Source organism: Oryzias melastigma, linkage group LG14, assembly GCF_002922805.2.
Source record: "Oryzias melastigma strain HK-1 linkage group LG14, ASM292280v2, whole genome shotgun sequence".
Classification (NCBI taxonomy): Eukaryota; Metazoa; Chordata; class Actinopteri; order Beloniformes; family Adrianichthyidae; genus Oryzias; species Oryzias melastigma.
The window spans coordinates 16,166,321-16,184,977 of record NC_050525.1 but is presented as its reverse complement, the minus strand read 5'-3'; the positions used below and the strand labels follow the sequence as shown (position 1 = coordinate 16,184,977).

At 36.6% G+C, this 18,657-nt stretch overlaps 1 protein-coding gene across 3 annotated transcripts in view; it reads left to right on the top strand.

Annotated features, from left to right (window-relative positions):
- Positions 1-18,657, top strand: part of LOC112142610 (T-lymphoma invasion and metastasis-inducing protein 1) — a 62,541-nt gene that overhangs the window by 33,878 nt on the left and 10,006 nt on the right. For all 3 annotated transcript variants that reach the window (XM_036215170.1, XM_036215169.1, XM_024266090.2), the window contains 8 exons: positions 906-1,052; positions 1,152-1,226; positions 4,635-4,805; positions 5,599-5,703; positions 6,492-6,573; positions 6,914-7,000; positions 10,020-10,232; positions 12,107-12,240. In XM_036215170.1, coding sequence (XP_036071063.1) covers positions 906-1,052; positions 1,152-1,226; positions 4,635-4,805; positions 5,599-5,703; positions 6,492-6,573; positions 6,914-7,000; positions 10,020-10,232; positions 12,107-12,240 — 1,014 coding nt within the window. The remainder of the gene's footprint in view (positions 1-905; positions 1,053-1,151; positions 1,227-4,634; positions 4,806-5,598; positions 5,704-6,491; positions 6,574-6,913; positions 7,001-10,019; positions 10,233-12,106; positions 12,241-18,657) is intronic.

Here is an 18,657-nt window from a genome sequence, read left to right as displayed (position 1 = left end):
CTTATCTTTGTAATTGTCCCACAGTTTAAAACAATTGTTCCTTTAGCATTTTGAATATTTTTTATACGTAACCTTTGCCTTAAAAAACACTAAATAAAGGGAAACGGGTCACAAAAATGTTAAAATGTTTATTAAAAATGTTTAAAGTTCAATTCTTCTACATAAATTGTATTTTTTTTCCTTTAAATTAAATGCTTTTTTAAAATTTCGTCTCTTATTCTGCTTATCAGAATTAAGTTTCTTATGACAAAGTCGACACACAAGCGCAGACTGATTACGTCAAGCTCCTACAGACGGTTTGTCTGCCAACATGACACACATCTACTTGTACATACAAGTATTATATATATATTTTATATATATATATATATATATATATATATTATACTGTAGATACTATACTATATACTATATATACTATACTATATATATATATATATATTATATATATATATATATATATATATATATATATATATATATATATATATATATAGTATAGTATATATAGATATATATATATATATATATATTTATACAAGTCATGACCTACCAACAGAGTGTGAATGAACCCAGAGGCTGTTTGTCGATGCTTTTGTAGGAGGTCAGCTAAAGATCAGAAGCTGAAAGGGTTCACTCTGTGCATTTATAACCAACTCGCACTTGCTTTTTTTTTTTTTTTTTTTTTAAAGGAGTGCAAACATGTGTATCAAACGTATAATTGATTTAAAACTAGAGCTAATTGTGTTGAAAGCAGCTCAGACATTCTTTAAAAATCACATGCTTTCCACATGATGAAAGCGGGATTGCTGCTTTTAATGATTTACAAAGTGCCTCTTTATATATCTCATTTTTCTGGGCAGTTAAGGTGTCGCCCTCTTTAAACCGGGTCATATCTCTCGCAGGTGTCGGCCCGCACTGAAAGCAGCATGAGGAGGCGGAACCAGTCCCTGACTCGCACCTTCAATAAACGGCGAAGTCGCTTCTCCTCCCTCTGGGGTCTGGACACCGCCTCCAGGAGGAAGACCAAGGGGCGGCCTTCGGTCGACCAGGTTTTTATTGCCCCTGCAGTCGTTTGAAGCCATTTTAGTGAACGTCAAAAACAGGGTTTTGATGAAAAACTGAAAATGATAAATCTTATCTTCTTTCAGGTGTTTTGTGATGACAGGGAGCTCTCCAGAAAACCTCTGGAGCGCATGTTTGAAGATTCTGCCAGTGAGATATCTGTAAGTCATCTGAAGGCTGTATGAGCTCAACAAAATAAAATCTTAGACAAAGACAAAGAAAGCAAATGGGTTTTGAGATACAGTAATGGGACATTTTGCCAACTGAGGATGTCTTTATGATTTTCAGGCCAGAAAACATGAAAACACAGGTCTCAGCCTTTGATTTTAAGGTTAAAAAGGCGACAAAGAGACCTCTGTGTGTTTTGACCCCCACACACAAAAATCCAAAGTTTTGCACAAATCCTAAATTACGCACGCACAAATCAAAAATACACATGCACAGATTCTAATATACGCACAAATCAAGAATTATGCACCCACAAATTGGAGTGAGTCTATTTTCTCTCCATACTGTTCTACTCCCCTGCCCGGACAGACCATTTATCAGGTGTGTCCAAATCCAGTCCTCGAGGGCCGGTGTCCTGCATGTTTCCAACCAACCTGCCATTGAAGCTCCTTGATCCAGGTAATCAGGAAAACCATCCTTCGAGCTCTGGATTTGGACATCCCTGCCGTATACTGTATCTTCCAATAGTGTCCAGTCTCCAGTAGACGCCGGTCTCTGATAAACACCAAACTGGGATGTGGCGAAAGGTGAACAGCAAAAAGTGCTCGTCTCCGCCGGTTATATGAACAATTTTCCTCTCCATGGCTGTGTCCGAATTCCTTCACTACTCACTAGATAAATCCCTATATAGTGCGTTTGCCATTTTCTAGTGCTGTCCGAGTGCACTAGAAACTTCCCAGAAGTCTTTGCGTGCTTTGATGCTCACTACATTAGCGAATGTGGACCACAATGCATTGCAGTTGAACAATTTTTACAAAAAAAAAACATGTTTAAATGTAATTTGTTTATAAAGCATCCGCATTTTCATCATCATAAAACAGTGGAGTCACAAATAGAGCTTCATATACTTTATATATATATATATATATATATATATATATATATATATATATATATATATATTGTAAAATAGGGTCAAAAACAGTTGATTTCTTCAGATTTTCTTTTACCAAACCCAGATTATAAAAAGACACTGTCTTATGAGTGACATGCCTCCTAGGGCTCAACACCAAACCTTTTCTTAATTTCTCAGAGTGACATTCACTGCACAGAAACACAACTCTTGGAGCTGTAGGCTAACGGCATATCATTGTTTGCCTCACACACAAACCTCTGGAGAAATCTCAGAAGTATCTGATGAACCTGTGTGCTTATAAACTGGGACAATAGCATTTTAGCCCCCCAGCTAGGATTTTTTTGCCTCCTTTCATGAAACAAAGACGCGCTTGCTGTTCTGGTTCCCAATTTGGCGAGCTATCTGAGGGACGTGAAAAATCATTGCCGCCTTCTGCACCGCTGAGCTTTACTTTGAGGTCACTCTGGAGCTCTTGGTTTAACGTTTTCAGACGTGCACTTTCGCTCTTATGTGTGGAGTAATTGGAGGAATTATAGAGAAAGCCTAAAACCATCAGACTTGATCTTTCCATGATTTAAACCATTACTTACTCTCACAGCTGTGGAAGCTGCAACTAAATCATGTTTTTTACTGATCAACACTACCAATTGGTTCAAGGTGGATTGATGCTTTTTTGGCAACCTAGATTCACTCAGATTTATTCAATTGTTTGCATATTATTGCCAATACGAGTTCTACATTAAATGGAAAAATTCACTGAGAAAAAAGGAATTACTTGATTTTATGCTTAAGCTGGACACACGACTGTGTTAAAATAAACATAAAAGCATATTTTGGTTTGATTTAAGCAGGTAGTATTTTCCTCTATCATTGTGATTTATATTCAGATAAAAAAAAACACATCATGTGTCCATTTCATAAAGACATTGAGGTACTCCTAAAGGGTTCAAATACTTTCTCCTGCAATTGATTTTACATTCAGTAATTCCCAATTTATTTAAAACAATTTTATGCTTAGGAAAAAACATATTTTAATCACAAAACATGAGGCTGACAGACACACACATGGTCTCAAATAAAAATAAAAAATAAAAACTGTTTTTAAGTATAAATACACACAGTAATTCTTTAAAGACCCACTCCAATAAATAATTGTGTTTTTGGTGGTTTTTATCATGTAGCATCCCAGACAGCAGGGCCAAGTGGGCTTAAAAGTTGGCAGGAAATGTGGGCCCTAAATGGGTTTTTCTGTAGTTTCCATGGTGATCCTACCTGTGTTTGCCCACATTGGCTTAAGGGTGGTGGTCCCTGGACAGCTGAGCTCCAACGGGCGCCTGGTTAGCATAGTGAGCCCAACGAGTGCCCTCTTAAGCCAATGTGGGCAAACACAGGAGGTGAGGTCACCGCGGAAACTGTGGACAAACCCATTTGGGGTCTATTGCACATTTTCTGCCCACTTGGCCTTGCTGGCTGGGATTTTTCTCATGATGGAGGACATATATAAAAAAAAGTAAGATTAAAACTGCATTTCTGAGTATTTCTGTTTTTAAAATCAAGAGCAGATTAAAATATACTGTTGGAAAAAGCTCTCTTTTTAGATGCAACAAATGAAAGTCTCAGCGCTACGCTTCATTCTGATACATTAATGTCTTCATAAAAGAAAAGAAAATAAAAATCATCATTACAGATCAAATTTTGTTGCAAAACATCCAACCTTTTTTTGCTGGATGGACTTCTTCCAGTTAGGACCATCAGTGCCGGGAATCCCATTGTTAGCAAACAGAGCATCAAATAACAGAGGAGTTTAATATGCCTCCTGGAACCCTGTCATCCCTCCAGCAGAGGAATCCTAGATAGACCAGGAGGGAAGCCAGATGGTGCCGAGTGAGGTTGGGAGGACAGGGAGTTGGGGGAGGTACTGGTTACAGGCCCCCCAGTCTGTTGTCTGTCTGGAAAAATGTGTGTACTTTGTAGGTGTCTGTGTAAATCTCTGCAAATGTAAACTAAGGCATGCTTTTCTCCACTTCTGATCTCATTTGTGTTCCTTCAAAGACAAATCGCATATAAAGAAAAATTAAAAAAATAAAAACAAAGACATTTTCATGGAGCTCACGGAGCGTGATGGCTGACCATCAGCAGATTGGGTGATATAAATGAAAGACTGGGAGGGGGGAGTTGATGGAGTGATGCGCAGATAGGGAGAAAGGGCACCAGAAGGAGAGGCAGTGATTAATAGGAGGGTGGCCGTTACGGAGGAATGAAAGAAAAATGTGGACACTGTTACTTGATAGAAGGCAGATACGTTTCAGATAATGTGAGGTCAAACAGAATTGGATAAGTCAGAGGAGAGGCTGATATGGCCGCCAGATTGTTGTCTGAAGGGAATCTGATGGGTTTAAAATTTACACACCATTTTGAACAGAACACTGATAAAAATACAAGTCTGTACATGCATAATGATTTTATTAAAATGTTGCATTTTCAGAGAAAAACAGAAGATTCTGCAAAAAGTCTTCCTCAGCAAACCACAGACAACGATATTTGGGTTCCCGACTACTTAAGGCCCTCCTGGGTATGTTTACCAAATAATCAGCCTGTCCTGGCCATTGTACAGCCTGGTGAGACGACGCTGGATGTCCTGAGTTCAGTATGCAAGGTAGGCCGTCAGCATGCATTGTTTTATTGAAAAGGAATCATTTAAGATTGAAAATAACAGACATTTGACAGATTGTTCGAAACATTTTTTACGATTAGAAGCATACTCATAGATTTTGGGTTTAAAAGAGTTCGCACTTATATGTACCGAAGTCATGTTCAGTATTTGATAGGTAGTAAGAAATCTTAACATTCTGTTGTGTACGGACAAGCAAATAAATACTATATATATAGAGAGAGAGAGAGAGAGAGAGAGAGAGGGCCCGAGTTTGAAGGAGATACATATATATATATTTACTGTATGTAGGCGATACTTATATATATATATATATATAAAAGTATCACCTACATACAGTAAATATATATATGTATCTCCTCCAAACTGTAGGCGATACTTTTATATATATATAATATATATATATAAGTATCGCCTACATACAGTAAATATATATATATGTATCTCCTTCAAACTCGGGTCCTCTCTCTCTCTATATACATATATATATATATATATATATACATATATATACATATTTATAGATATATATCTATCTAGATATAACTTTTTGTTTTCAAGTAGATGATAATTGAAGGTAATTTTGGAGCACAAGTGGTTTGATGCATAATTGTATCAATAGGCGTCAAGGAGTTAAATGTGATCTGCCTTTTATGTCAGAAGAATTGTTGTAGACTCACATTCAAGCTTATTTTGGTTGATTTAAAGAAAAAGCAATGTATTTAATGTTTATGATTGTCTTTTTTTTGTCATTTCATTTTCTGGTTGTTCCCTCCAGACCCACGCCATCGATCCATCTGGCCACTACCTCCGTGTAAAAGTTTGGGTTGACAACCAAACGCTTCTTTATGTTCCCAAATTCGAAGAAGACATATCTGATTTGGTAAGAAAATTCACATTTGAACTCAAATTAAGTTATGTGACGGTTCTGTTTTTCTTTATCAATTGTGTTATTTTGGATCATACTAAAAAATTGATGAGTTTTGTTGTTTTAACAGCACAATTAAATGCAAATATTTGTAATTTAGTTCATTCATTTCCCATAAAAATGTTAAAATACCAACAAATGAGTAATGTAAAAATACAAATTAAGTAAGAGTAATTACCCTGCTGCATTTTTTGCTCTTGAAAACATAAAAATGCTATATTTCTAGAGTCTACAGAGGCTCTTTTGTTATTATTCTTACTATAATATCCCACTGAAAACACCTCGCCAGCCTATTATTGAGTCACAGTGATCTGCTTTCTCTATGAGTGTGGGTTGCAAGTGACACATAAACTCTCAACAGTAATTATATAACTTACTTTTCTCAAAGAGCTCCTTTATCTCACTGCTTTGATCAGGGTCTCTTTTATCCGCTGTCTGTAAAATCGCAACACTATTTCCATGACTGTTATACAATGCTCGTATTTTCCATGCATTGCTTCATCCTCGCAGCATTTGCCCGCTGTGAGGTCACAGCCCTGCCTCAACCTCCACTCACATCACAAGGATGACCTAGATTTTGACCCGACGCACTCGCTCCACTGAGGGGTCGGAATCATTCATGGACTAGCTCCTTTTTTTATGAAGAGAAATCACCCGCTCCTGACCTCATCCATCTCACAATATTACTGTCCGTCCATCGCATGTGAATTATTCTAACAAAATTGACTTCTATGTCTTTGCAGCTTTACAGAGAAATTGAGATTTGTCCCAAACCTTCCAAAGTGATCCGTTTTGACAAAGCGGAGTCGTGCACCACTGGATACGGTATGGTTGTCAGTTGTGATCGCCCTCAACTCCTAATACACTGAAATTATGCATGAAATTGATTATTTTCAATGGTTATTATTAAGTCAATTGGTGTGATTCGTTTACACAGCCTCAGAAGTCGTGCCAAGCCATTTTACAAACAAAACACCTACATTTAAAATCAAGTTAGCCTATTTAGAATCTAAAATAATACCAAAAAAAATTATAGAAATTCTTAGTTTGAGTCCGGTTAAAGCAATATAAGAGGTTGTGTTGTATTTGTGGAACAATCATGCATTTGTTATGTAACTTTTATAAAAGACTTCTAAAAAAACTTTTTAAAACACTGTGTCTGCAGGTTTCACTGTTGCAGTTATAGATGAGGAGGGTGTGCAGCAGCTTCACATTACAGAAATCAAAGATGGAGGTCTGGCTTCATCTAAAGGTATGTCATTTGAATAGAATAGTAATTTAAAATAATTGTAATGTCATGATTTTTTTACTGCAAAAATATACAATTCATCGAAGGGTATGTATTATTGCATTAAAGGAAAAACATTTTTTCACTTGCATAGAGATTATATTGAAATTGAGTTCACTATGAGGTCATCTAGTGATGAAAAATGCATGGATATGCAAACCCTCACAATGGAAACAACAAAATCAAACTGATTACGGAGCAATATTCAACATATTATGATAGTCACTGGCTGTAATATCTTTCATGAATCAGACTGGTGCTACAAATAATAAAAAAAAAACCATCCAGAAAATAAACAGTCAGAGATGGTGCACAGGAGAAGTCGATCTATTTTCTTTTGTCTGATATGAGCAGCTGAGTCCCAAGATCATCCCCCCACACACACTGGCCCCTATCTTCTAACCGAGGCAGAGCAACCCTAATGGGTTTGAGAAACATGCAGCCGCTGAGCAGCTACACCCTTAATGTATAGAAAAATAACACGCTGCGCCCTGGGGTCAGACCAAGGTTACTCAAGTGTGAGATTGTTCCCGCCAGTGTATTAGGAATCTAAAAGCTGCAAGCTTAGCAGGCGGACAGTTTGCAGAGGACACAGCTGCACCCAGCGTCCTCCGTAGGTGCTGAAAAAGCTGAACATCAGGCTGACACAACCTTCCAACCGTGCTGCTCTTTATTGTGTAAATACTTTGTAAGCATTCACACTGTAGTGATTCTCCTGCTCCTGATCGTAGGTTTTTCAGCAACACTTTCAGTAATTTCAGCATTCTTAGTATCAAAATGTTCAGCTCGTTCAGGACATTACTGCTTGTGTTTTTGGTATTCATAAATGTTATAGTTTTTGAAATATTGTGCAAAATATGCTCCATATGAAATGAATGAGAAAGTCCTCAAATTTAGTATTTTACTTAGATTAGAAAAAAGTCTTCATATATATTTATCCATCGGCTATGTTTTCATCTTTTATAGTAATTTTCAAAAAGTTTGGCATTGAGCTGTTACATTAGCATTATGCTAGCTAGTAAAAGCTAATTTGGCATTTACTGAGAATTTTTTTAGAGTAATTTATAGTTTATCTTCTATTTTAGCAACAGGCTAACATTTCTGACTACAACAACTGAGAATTTTTAGGCTACTTTGGAGTTTAGCTAGTATTTAAGTAACGTGCTAGCTTTATTGGCTAATTTGTTTTACTGAGGAATTTTGGGCTATCTTGGAGTTTAGCTAACATTTAAGCAACGTGCTAGCTTTATTGGCTAATTTGATTTACTGAGGAATTTTGGGCTATTCTGGGGTTTAGCTAGTATTTAAGCAACGTGGCTAGCTTTTTTGGCTAATTTGGTTCACTGAGGAATTTTGGGCTATTTTGGGGTTTAGCAAGTATTTAAGCTACGTACTAGCTTTTTTGGCTAATTTGTTTTACTGAGGAATTTTGGGCTATGTTTGAACTTAGCTAGTATTTAAGCAACATGCTAGCTTTTTTGGCTAATTTGATTTACTGAGGAATTTTGGGTTATTCTGGGGTTTAGCTAGTATTTAAGCAACGTGGCTAGCTTTTTTGGCTAATTTGGTTCACTGAGGACTTTTGGGCTATTTTGGGGTTTAGCTAGTATTTAAGCTACGTACTAGCTTTTGGGCTAATTTGTTTTACTGAGGAATTTTGAGCTATGTTGGAGCTTAGCTAGTATTTAAGCAACGTGCTAGCTTTTGGGCAAATTTGTTTTACTGAGGAATTTCAGGCTACTTTGGAGTTTAGCTAGTATTTGGGCAACATGCTAGCTTTTTGGACTAATTTGGCATCAACTAAGGTTTTTTGGGCTAATTTGGAGTTTAGATCATATTTAAGTGACTCACTATATATTTTGTAAAATTGGCATGGATTGAGATTTTTTTTAGCAATTTTACCACAAATTTTTGACAAATTTACGTCTACTTCTGTGCTCTTTCATAATGAAATTTCCTGTCTTTTAGAAAATTTTCCATTTTGCAAATAGCTTTTGCATTTTCAACAAATCCCTTTAGCAATTAAAGTGAATTGCGTCAACATTTTCAGTAAAAAGCTTCAGCTTCTTCAGCACCCTTTCAGGTTTACATGGACATTATTGTGTGTTTGCGTGTACACACATGCATTCTAAACATGAATGAAAGAGATGATACAGCTCCACACTATCTGCCCCAAAGGATCTTTCTTTTTTACTCTATTGCCTTAATTCTGTCCTCTCGTAAAAGCACACTTATCTCCACACACTACCAAGAGCTCACATTCATAGTCAGTACGTGTCCTGGAGGGAGGGCTGACTCTCTGAGCTGAAAAGACTCGGCTGACATTTTATATTCCAGACAACTGGGTCATAACTCGCGGCTAAATGTATGTCTCACGAGTCTATACAGTAATCAACCATCTGCATGTTTGGGCAAATGTTAGCATGACGCTTTGTTAAAATTCTGTTTGTTTCATTGACGATTTTATACGACAGAACCATTGTGAGTTAATTATACACAGCAGGGAGGTACGATTCTTGTCTCTACTTAATCAGTTAAGAGAGCTAGTTCTCAATTAACGGATCAGGTGCTTCAAGCCAGAGATAAGACCGAAAACTGAAACTGACGCAACATTCCAGCAGTCGACGACTCCTGTTCTGCACTTCACCGTTTTCCCTGCACACACGCTGACACGAAAGGACAGGAATAGTCAGGCATTGCACTTTCCCTCCCAAATCCGTCCACTCTTGTTAGATCACTGTTTGCCTCAAGCAAGCGAGCGAGCATTGAAGGATGCATTTTTAATGTACTGAAACACACAAAAGTCCCAACATGTCTGATTACTTTCACAGGCGTGTGGTGGGGAGAGTTTTTTTTTAAAAATAACTTTAATGGAGCTCCGTTGAGACTTTTTAGTGTCACCAAAATAAAAACCTTTGTTTTTTTAAATCATTAATTTAACACTTAGTTAAACAGTTTTATATATTTTTGACCAACCCAACAGGTTTGAAAGCAGGAGATGAGATTCTATCCCTCAATGGTAAACCTGCGTCCGCCCTCCAAATGGATGATATGAGAGCTGCGTTTGCGAACCACACGCTTACCTTGACCGTCAGCACCCTGCCCGACCTGGACCCGGAGGTGCTGTGCTTCCACCCACCCAGGCGCTCTGACAGGGACCATGATCTCTCCACAGATATCTTCTCCCAGAGCCAAGGTTAGACTTCACATTTCCTGTTTTAAAGGGTTTATTTTGTCAGTAAAATGCATATTTATAAATAAATTGTGCAAATGTATCATCCACCATTAAAGCCCAAACTTTGCGTAGTTGGTAAAGAAATGCATCAGGACCTGCAATGGGAGGTGGTGGGGTCTACTAATTATACAGTCTGATAAGTCAACCTGCAGGCAGTGCCCGCCTCCCTTAACCTCCTTTTTTTTTTTAAATCTGTGCAAGGGCACCATTTGTATTCCTCAAAAACAAGGGCTCCTAATGCACAGGCTGACAAGCTGGCATTGTTTATACAGGGACTGGGAGCTGTATGAATATTAATATGACCCCTTCAGCAGGAAGAAGTGTCATCCTGGAGGATGTGCCATATGCAGAGGGTCAGATGAAGAGTAAAGCACTTCAGCAGCCAGATGGAGGTCACAGATGATGTCATGCTTTAGAAGAAAGATGGCGCACATACATTTTTAACACTGAGAAAGATTTAAAAATTCAAAGACACAAATTATAGCTAAATTTACAGTATTGTCCAGGGGTCAACACCTCTCTGGAGCTTTCCATTGTGACTGCAGATGATTTGAATAAATAATGGGTTTGTAGTTTCAGCTTTTTGTGTTTAGATTTTTAACATGTTAACCGAGTAAAATGACGGTAAAATTAGAAAAAAGCTTAAAGCACACATTCTTTTCTTCTGCTGCACAACACAGTTTAGTTGTTCAAAGGAAAAGTATTTGAAGAATAAAATTTAAATGCGTAGATTTAAAAAATATATATTATATTATTGATATTAATGTTAGATTTGGCTTCTATTCCTTTTTAAATCAGGGAAATTTGCAGAATAATGATCTTATTTGGCGCAGAGTTCATTTTATTTTGAATAAACTAAGTGCTGCTTTCAAAAGTGAAAGATATAGACGAGCATAACTCTGTTTAAATTAAATATTTTCAATATTTAAAAGCTACATTTTATAAATTAATACTTTAATGGCCACAAAAATACGAGGGAGTATTAGGACCGTAAAAAAAAAAATAATAATAATATTATGAGATCAATAGTTGTAAATTTATTAATTTTTTTCTCATAAATGTATAACTTTTTTCTTTTACAGTTTATGATATTTAAAGTAATAAATGTATGACTTTAAAACATGTAAATTTACAAGAAAAAAGCCATAAATTTAGCCTATAACTTTTTAAGTCATAAATATACAACTTTATTCTTATTCTTATAACAGTTAAGAGTTTCTTCTCATAAATGTACGGCTTTTTCTCAAAAATTTTCCAGATTTAAAGTGATAAATGTATGACTTTAAAACACATACATTTTGCCTAAATCATAATTCTTGCAATTTAACAGTTATGATTTTTTGTTAAATTTACCAGATTAAAAGTTGCAATTTAAAGTTTTTTTTGTTTGTATACTGGTCCTAATTCTCCGTAGTACCAAAACATCAATAGTGTTTTTTTTTTTTTTAATTTGCAGCTCCTGCTGCAGTTTTGGCTTCTATGAAATTGGACCAACTGGCTCATTTAGTCTTAAAAGTTTTGCCAACCTATTATAAAATACGTAAAAATATATAGTTGTTAAATATGCATTAGATTAATTATTAAAATGTGACAAAAATGTGGAGTAAAATACCCTTCTAATGTCAAACTTTGATTTTGGCAGGTATTAAAAAAACACTTTTGAGCAAGTAAGCACCGAAAAACAAATTTTTCTGCTTTTATCATAACTTTGGGAGGAAAATATTCATATTTAAGTCACTAACAGGTGTCAGGATGAAGACATAATTAGCATTAATCATGTCACCTGTCAGTGCTAGTTTTCCTGTTGATGCATCTATTTGTTTGTGTTTCTGTAGAGGACATCCTGGATGGTGTGTCCGGTCTGACTGTGGACAGTCCAGATGAGAGTTTGGAGGAAGGACCTCAGCTTGACCAGCAGACGCCTGAAGATCTGCAGGAAAACAGGACCTTCATAGAGATCGGAGAGAAGGTAGAGTGCTTTGGTTTGTCAAAAAGTGTAGGAAACTCATGTTCCCTTACAATAAAACAATAAGACCTGGATGAGGGTGGCAATAATACAACATTCATACTGTGTGTGAAATTGTCAGCCCACACATATGAACAGGTGTGTGTGTGTGTGTGCGCTGTGGAGCAGAGAAATGGACACAGACAGGTGACTGGAAGACTGAGTGAACAGCATCGCTTTCTAATTAAGATGATGTCTGGTTTGATCAGGGTTGGCGCTGTGATTGCAGGGAAAGGCTGCGTGCCAGCCAGGCTCACCCGGATACGGTTGTCACTTCCATTTTTTGTTGCGGCGCTTGATAGCCAGGCTTCACCGGAAACAATTTTTTTTTGTGTGTCTCTGTTTGAAAGCTTGAACAAAAGATGAGTAAGAAGATGGCTCAGACTCCGCAGTGCCTCTGTCACCGATTTGTGTCAGTGGGCTTGAGTCCAGAGTCCCAGAGTCCTCTGTCCAATCCTGTAAGTGCTCTGTAAGTCGCAGAAGAAGCCATCGGGGATGAGGGATATGCAGACGCTAGAAACAGAGGTTCTCCATTTTACATGTGGGACAAGACTCAGTGGTAAAAGTTGTTTCAGCATCTCTGCTGCAGTTTGAAACATTTAACAAAACTCTATTCTAAGATTCATGACACTAAATGTTTTAGATAAGCTTTTTATAACAAAATTCTGTTATAGTTTGAGAAAAATAGATTTTTTTCTTACTTTTTTGGTCACTTTTCGCGAAGTGGAAATCATAACTGAGAGAAAAAGCTGGTAAATCATAAAGGGAAGAGTAGTTAATTTAGCTGTTTAACCATCTTTAGTCACTTCTGATCTCCAAACTGTACATTTTAGATCATTTTAAAACCGTTCCTAGTGTTTTTTTTGTTTTTTTTTTTTTATTCTGATTATGCCATTTTCAGCCACGGCTGAGCGATAAGGCCAAAAAATAAAAACTTTTTTTTTTCCTCTGGTTTTACTATCTTTAACAAAAACTACAAATGATAGAATATATTTCAAAAAACACTTTCTTTTTTCAACATTTTCTTTGGAAATTGAATTGAATACAAAGTGAAACTAAATACAAGCTTTAAAAATGTTTGTAGAACGATCTAGCAGGTGTTTGTGAGCTACTGCTAGCTTGCTAGCATAAAGAGAAACACTCTCAGCAGAGCAATTTAGGTAGCTTTGAAATTGATTTTGCTGCGTGTGGTTTGATGCTCCAAATTTGAAATCTCAACTCCAGTGGCCAAAAATCTAATTTTTGACTTATCAGCCAAGTTTGGCCACGAGATTAAAAAATGAAAAATTAGCTACCAAATTATTACATTATTTTACAAAGAGAAACCATAGGTGTTATCACTTATACAGAGAGGAAATCATAATTAAAATGTCAGGCGTGCTCCTGTGTTTGTTGCGATACCAGCTCTTAGCTAGCTCTTTGTTAGCTCTTTGCTAGCTTTTTCTTAGATCTTTGCTAGCTTTTTAGCAAGCTTTTTGCTAGCTGTTTGTTAGCTTTTGTTAGCTCTTTGCTAGCTGCTGCTTTCACATTGATCAATAGACGTGCAAGCTAACCTTTCCGCTAGCAACGGAAGCTCAAAGAAGCAGAGAATTGGGAATCTTTTTTTTTTTTTTTTTTTTTTTTTTTTTTCAAAAAATACGTTGTCAGAAACAAAAAAATGTGAATTAATCAATTTATCGCCCAGCCCTATTTTTGGCTACGAGGACCTCCCCTTCCTGTCCCTCATTGGTTTACACTCTCTCCTGCTAGCTTACAACCCCAAGCTGGTGTTAGCAACAAAAATGGCGAGCAATATTGGAGATCCATTTGTACATTTTTTCGCTAGATATCAGCTCAGACGAGGAAAACATTCAGAATGCAGCAGAGCCGTTTTGTACTACATTTTTTGTGCTCCTTATTCACAACAATTTCAAAAAAAGAAATACTCAAATTCATATATATATATTCATATATATGTCCCATCATTAGACAAATATTACAAAAATATGCTAAAAAGACTTAAATGTGTCCCATAGAAGTAGCAGATTAAATAATAAAATTACAAGTAGCTGGTGATCTTCATCTCACCTCTGAGTCTTTCACCTCCTCCTCTCACATGTCTGTCTAATTTGTGTCCTAATTTCCATCTGCTGCTTTTTTTAGCCTTTTGTTTCAATCTTTACTCGTTTCTTGTTTGATTAGCTGTCATATTTGATCACATAACGGAGAACAATGTCATCAGGTCCTGTCTGTGAAACAACAGCTCTGATTTTTTTTTTTTCCTCCCTGATCATCCAGTCTCCTCGTTTGCCGTCCTTTGTCTTGAATGCCCTTCCTTTTCTTCTGTCCTTCCATTTTTCTTCTGATCTCTGGATTCTCCTGCCCACTAACCCCCCGCCGTTCATTATCATAAACAACATGAGGCTTCTGCTGGCGTTTAAAAAAGCTCCATCTTTATCCAGCAGGCAGAAAGCCTCGACCTTCGTCCTCTCTGCCTCCTCTCCCAACAGACTATTCCAACCCAATCCATGTCGTTTATTTTAATTTCTACGGCTTCTTCACGTCTGTCACTCTTTTGTCTCGTTCATTTTCTTTCTCTATAAAAACGGAGGTGTGGAGGATTTCGTCTCGCCTCATTTCACCCAGCGCCTGCAGCAGTCACGGTGGCAGACGTCTGCGGAGGAACAGGCAAAGTGGGACAATTTTAATTATCCCCGGACTCTAATTACTTCTTTCTCCACTGTGTTTCACATCATTTAGTAGAGATAAATGAATGTCTGCTTAGCCGGAGGAAATGGAAATGTTCATTATTTTAAACAAAGCCCTCAGCCACCTCCACTGTATAAAAAACCAACCAAAGAATAAAACAAAGATTGCCAATGATAATAGAGATGACAGTGATTGCTGGTGCAGTCAAATGCATATAAAGTAGGTTTAGAAGGCAATGGAAAATGCATAATTTACAGTTTTTAGGACATTTAGTTAAGCGATAAGGATTTTTAATTGTCCTAAACCGTAAACTTTAAATGTAGTTAATTACATGCTATAATTTCTACTGATGACTGAACCTTCACCACGCTCTTATTGTTACACAGTTGTCCACTAGATGGAGCTCTAACTTCACAAAATGCAAACAATCAGCTTTTAAAAGGGGAAATGTTCCTTCATATGTACTAATGCTTAAATTGAATTTATTTGGTCTTCACATGTATACATATATAATGCCCTGCTTTGTTTAATCTCTCAATAAAAATAAATAAATTTTTAAATTTTCAGCTTACTGCACCCTTCTTGCTTATAAAGCTGATAAATGAACCGCACTTAAGATGGGATCTTACTACTTTAAAACAATTGTTTACTCTGAATATTTAAAATTACATTATTTTCCTTTCAGACTAGATTAAATATCTAAAATCCTATTGGTGCATCCAGTTTTTCCTCAAAAGGATTTATGGATTTGCTTGTTTTTCTTGATTGCAGCTGCAATCGAACTTAACTGTTCAGTGACGATAACAAGAACACGCTTGCTAGTTCTTCAAATTAATGTCCAATGCAGCTTAAGACAGCTACACAGGAGCGGCTAGATGGAGGTTATCTACAGTTTGTACTTCTTTTTGTGTGTGTGTGGTGTTTATTCTGGCCCTCACTGTGAGAGGTTTCAGTATGTGTGTGCCTGTGAGAATGGAAAGCAGGTCGGTGCTTGTCTCCATGCTCCTCCCGAATACTGCACTCCTCTTACCCTCAATTTTTATTCTACTCTATACAAAAAAGGAAAGGGACTTTTTTTTTTTTTTTTTTTCTTTACTATTAAGCTTTAAATTAGTGAATTAGTTTAGGGTCAAAAGATGCACGTGTGCAAATATACATAAATTCTGGCATCAAGGGGTTAAAGGTCAGATTAATTGAGATTAGCTCCGCGATTTTAGATTAAATTGAATACTCGAGATGCTGGCAGCTGCCATCTTTTTGTGATGCAGCGACAATCTTTTTCCCGAGATGCGTTTTAAAAGAAGAGGCTGCTGTCTTTTCTGATCGAGGTGTTTGGTTCTCACTTTCTCGCTTACTTGCTTGTAGCACTGCTCTCTCCTCCCTCTTTCTCCTCCCATTTTTTTTTTCTGCAGGAGGATGTGGTGTTTGGTCTTATGTAATGTTGTGTTTTATGCTGTAGCTGCTCCTGAACACCTGGACAGTAGTAGTAGAAATGACCTGGTTAGCCAGAGCCATCCCGGATTTAAAAAGCTTTAGGACCGACGCTTTAGGATAGGATGACATGTTGTTGGATGCGATTTGTGTAATGTTCTATTTGTTTTTCTGCAGGCGTAACGATTTTGCGTTCCTAAATGCTGCATCCGTTCTTTTTTTTGCACTTTCAACCTGTTTTGAGCTAAATCTATAGAAAAAAATTGACCACAGTTTAAATATTTTTTTAGATAGTGCAACCTTCTGGACAGTAGTACATAGAACTTTATATTTTTGAGGAGAAAATGAACTCCTGGCTCTGCGGTGTGAACTGGTTAAACCGCTTTTACGAGGAGCAGAGATGCAAAACTTTGTTGTGAGGACGCGTTCCAGATGGTGAGTTTGAAATGGTGTTTTTGCAGTCATGATCATGCTGGACATTAACCAAATGCTTCTATCATTTAGTTTTCATATCATGTGATGTTTTGATCAAACTTTATTCCAATCGTATTCGATTGTTTATGCAATATTTCAGTGAAATGAAGAAATAGCTGCAGATAGTGTTTGAGTTCAAACTTTATACTTCACAAAAATAGAAGAAATGTTAATAAAAAGTTGCAATTTGTCATTTTATTTACTACAATTTGAGCATGAAAAGGTCATAGTTGCGTGTTAGTTTTAAATTTGTTGGTTCTTAATCAGTTGGGAATTTGTTTAACTCACATCCGCGTGTTTGTTTGGAACTTTTCCCTGAAGTGACGATTCATCCGACCTCTATGCAAAGACTGTTGGTCTCAGCGTTCTTCTCAGCTGGGTTTTTGTGTGTGTGTGGGGACCTGACGGGGCTGAAAAACTGCTCTCAACTTCCCAACGGAAAATTGTGTTTGACATTAGTGAAGCTTGAAGAGACAGCCCGTGGAATCTGCAAAGACCAGACCACTTCCCACGTCCGTCCGTTTGAAAGCGAAGCAGGTGCAGCGAACTGTCAGGCAGATTAATTAAAAAATAATATACTGTACTGACCAAACGCTGATGGGAGGTAATTTGACTCTAATAAGTGAGAGGATTGAGTTAATCGCATTAATCTAAGAGGGAGCTGGAATTGGATTGGCCCTGGTTTGTGCAGAAACACATTTGGGCTTTCATCATCTTATCAGATGAAAAGGACAGAATTCTGCTGCATTCTTTGTTTTTTGTGTGAATTTTCACATAATCTCATTATGTTTAAGAATCACAGAATTCAACTGGTGTCGAGGATTCTTGGAGGTTTTGTAAAATAAAATAAAAATAGAGTAGCTTGATTGTTAGGTCCTCAAATCTAAGAGTTTATGATGCAAACCCAGATTATTTCGTTCCATAATTTATGATAATAATTGTGGGTTGATTTTTCGCGGACCACAGCCCAGCAGGAGCCTCAAAGTCTTACCTCACCCTTTAGAAAAATAAGATTTGTATTTATGTTATTGTTCCTATTATGATACATATAAATGAAGTTTTTTATCATAAAAAAACAAAAATAAAAATTAGCCTTTTTTTCAAAATATGACACAACTTTTGACAAAAGTTCTTTCAAAATAAAAGACCTTCTGAGTCACAAATCTCAATCCAGCAAATATAGAATAATGCTGTATAATGAGTAAAAAACGTTATTTTTTTCAGTTTGTGGTGCATCTCTGCCAGAAATGCACAAATCTAGCAAATTAAGATTAAATCAGAAGTAAGTCAATGACCCTTACTGTATATTTATTTAACTTTAACACTAGAGCGCTATCGCCGGGTGATTTTCACCCAAGCGAAAGTATTTACATTATTTTAAATTTGTTGCATTTTTTGAATGACCTGGGTAAAGTCTCACATGTCCCAGGAGTGAGTGGACCAAAGACCAAGTGTACAGCATCATTATTTATTTTTTTAGGATTTTTTTTTCTTCTCAAATTCCGACTTTTTCAGTTATTTCAAGCATGTTCTTAAGATCTTCTTATGTTTTTTTTCCGATTTGTTGCATAAAGCACAGTTTGAAATAAAAGGAAACTACTCTAATTTATCATGTGTTTTCATATCTTGAACTAATTTTTTTATGATAAATACTTTTTATTGAGTATTTTATATCAGGTAAAAATTATCCAGCAAAAGTGATGGTGTAACTTTTCATAGCAAAAGTGTTCTAGAGTTAAGGGGGAACCTAAAATACTTCAATTTGTTCATAAAAACTCATAAATATGC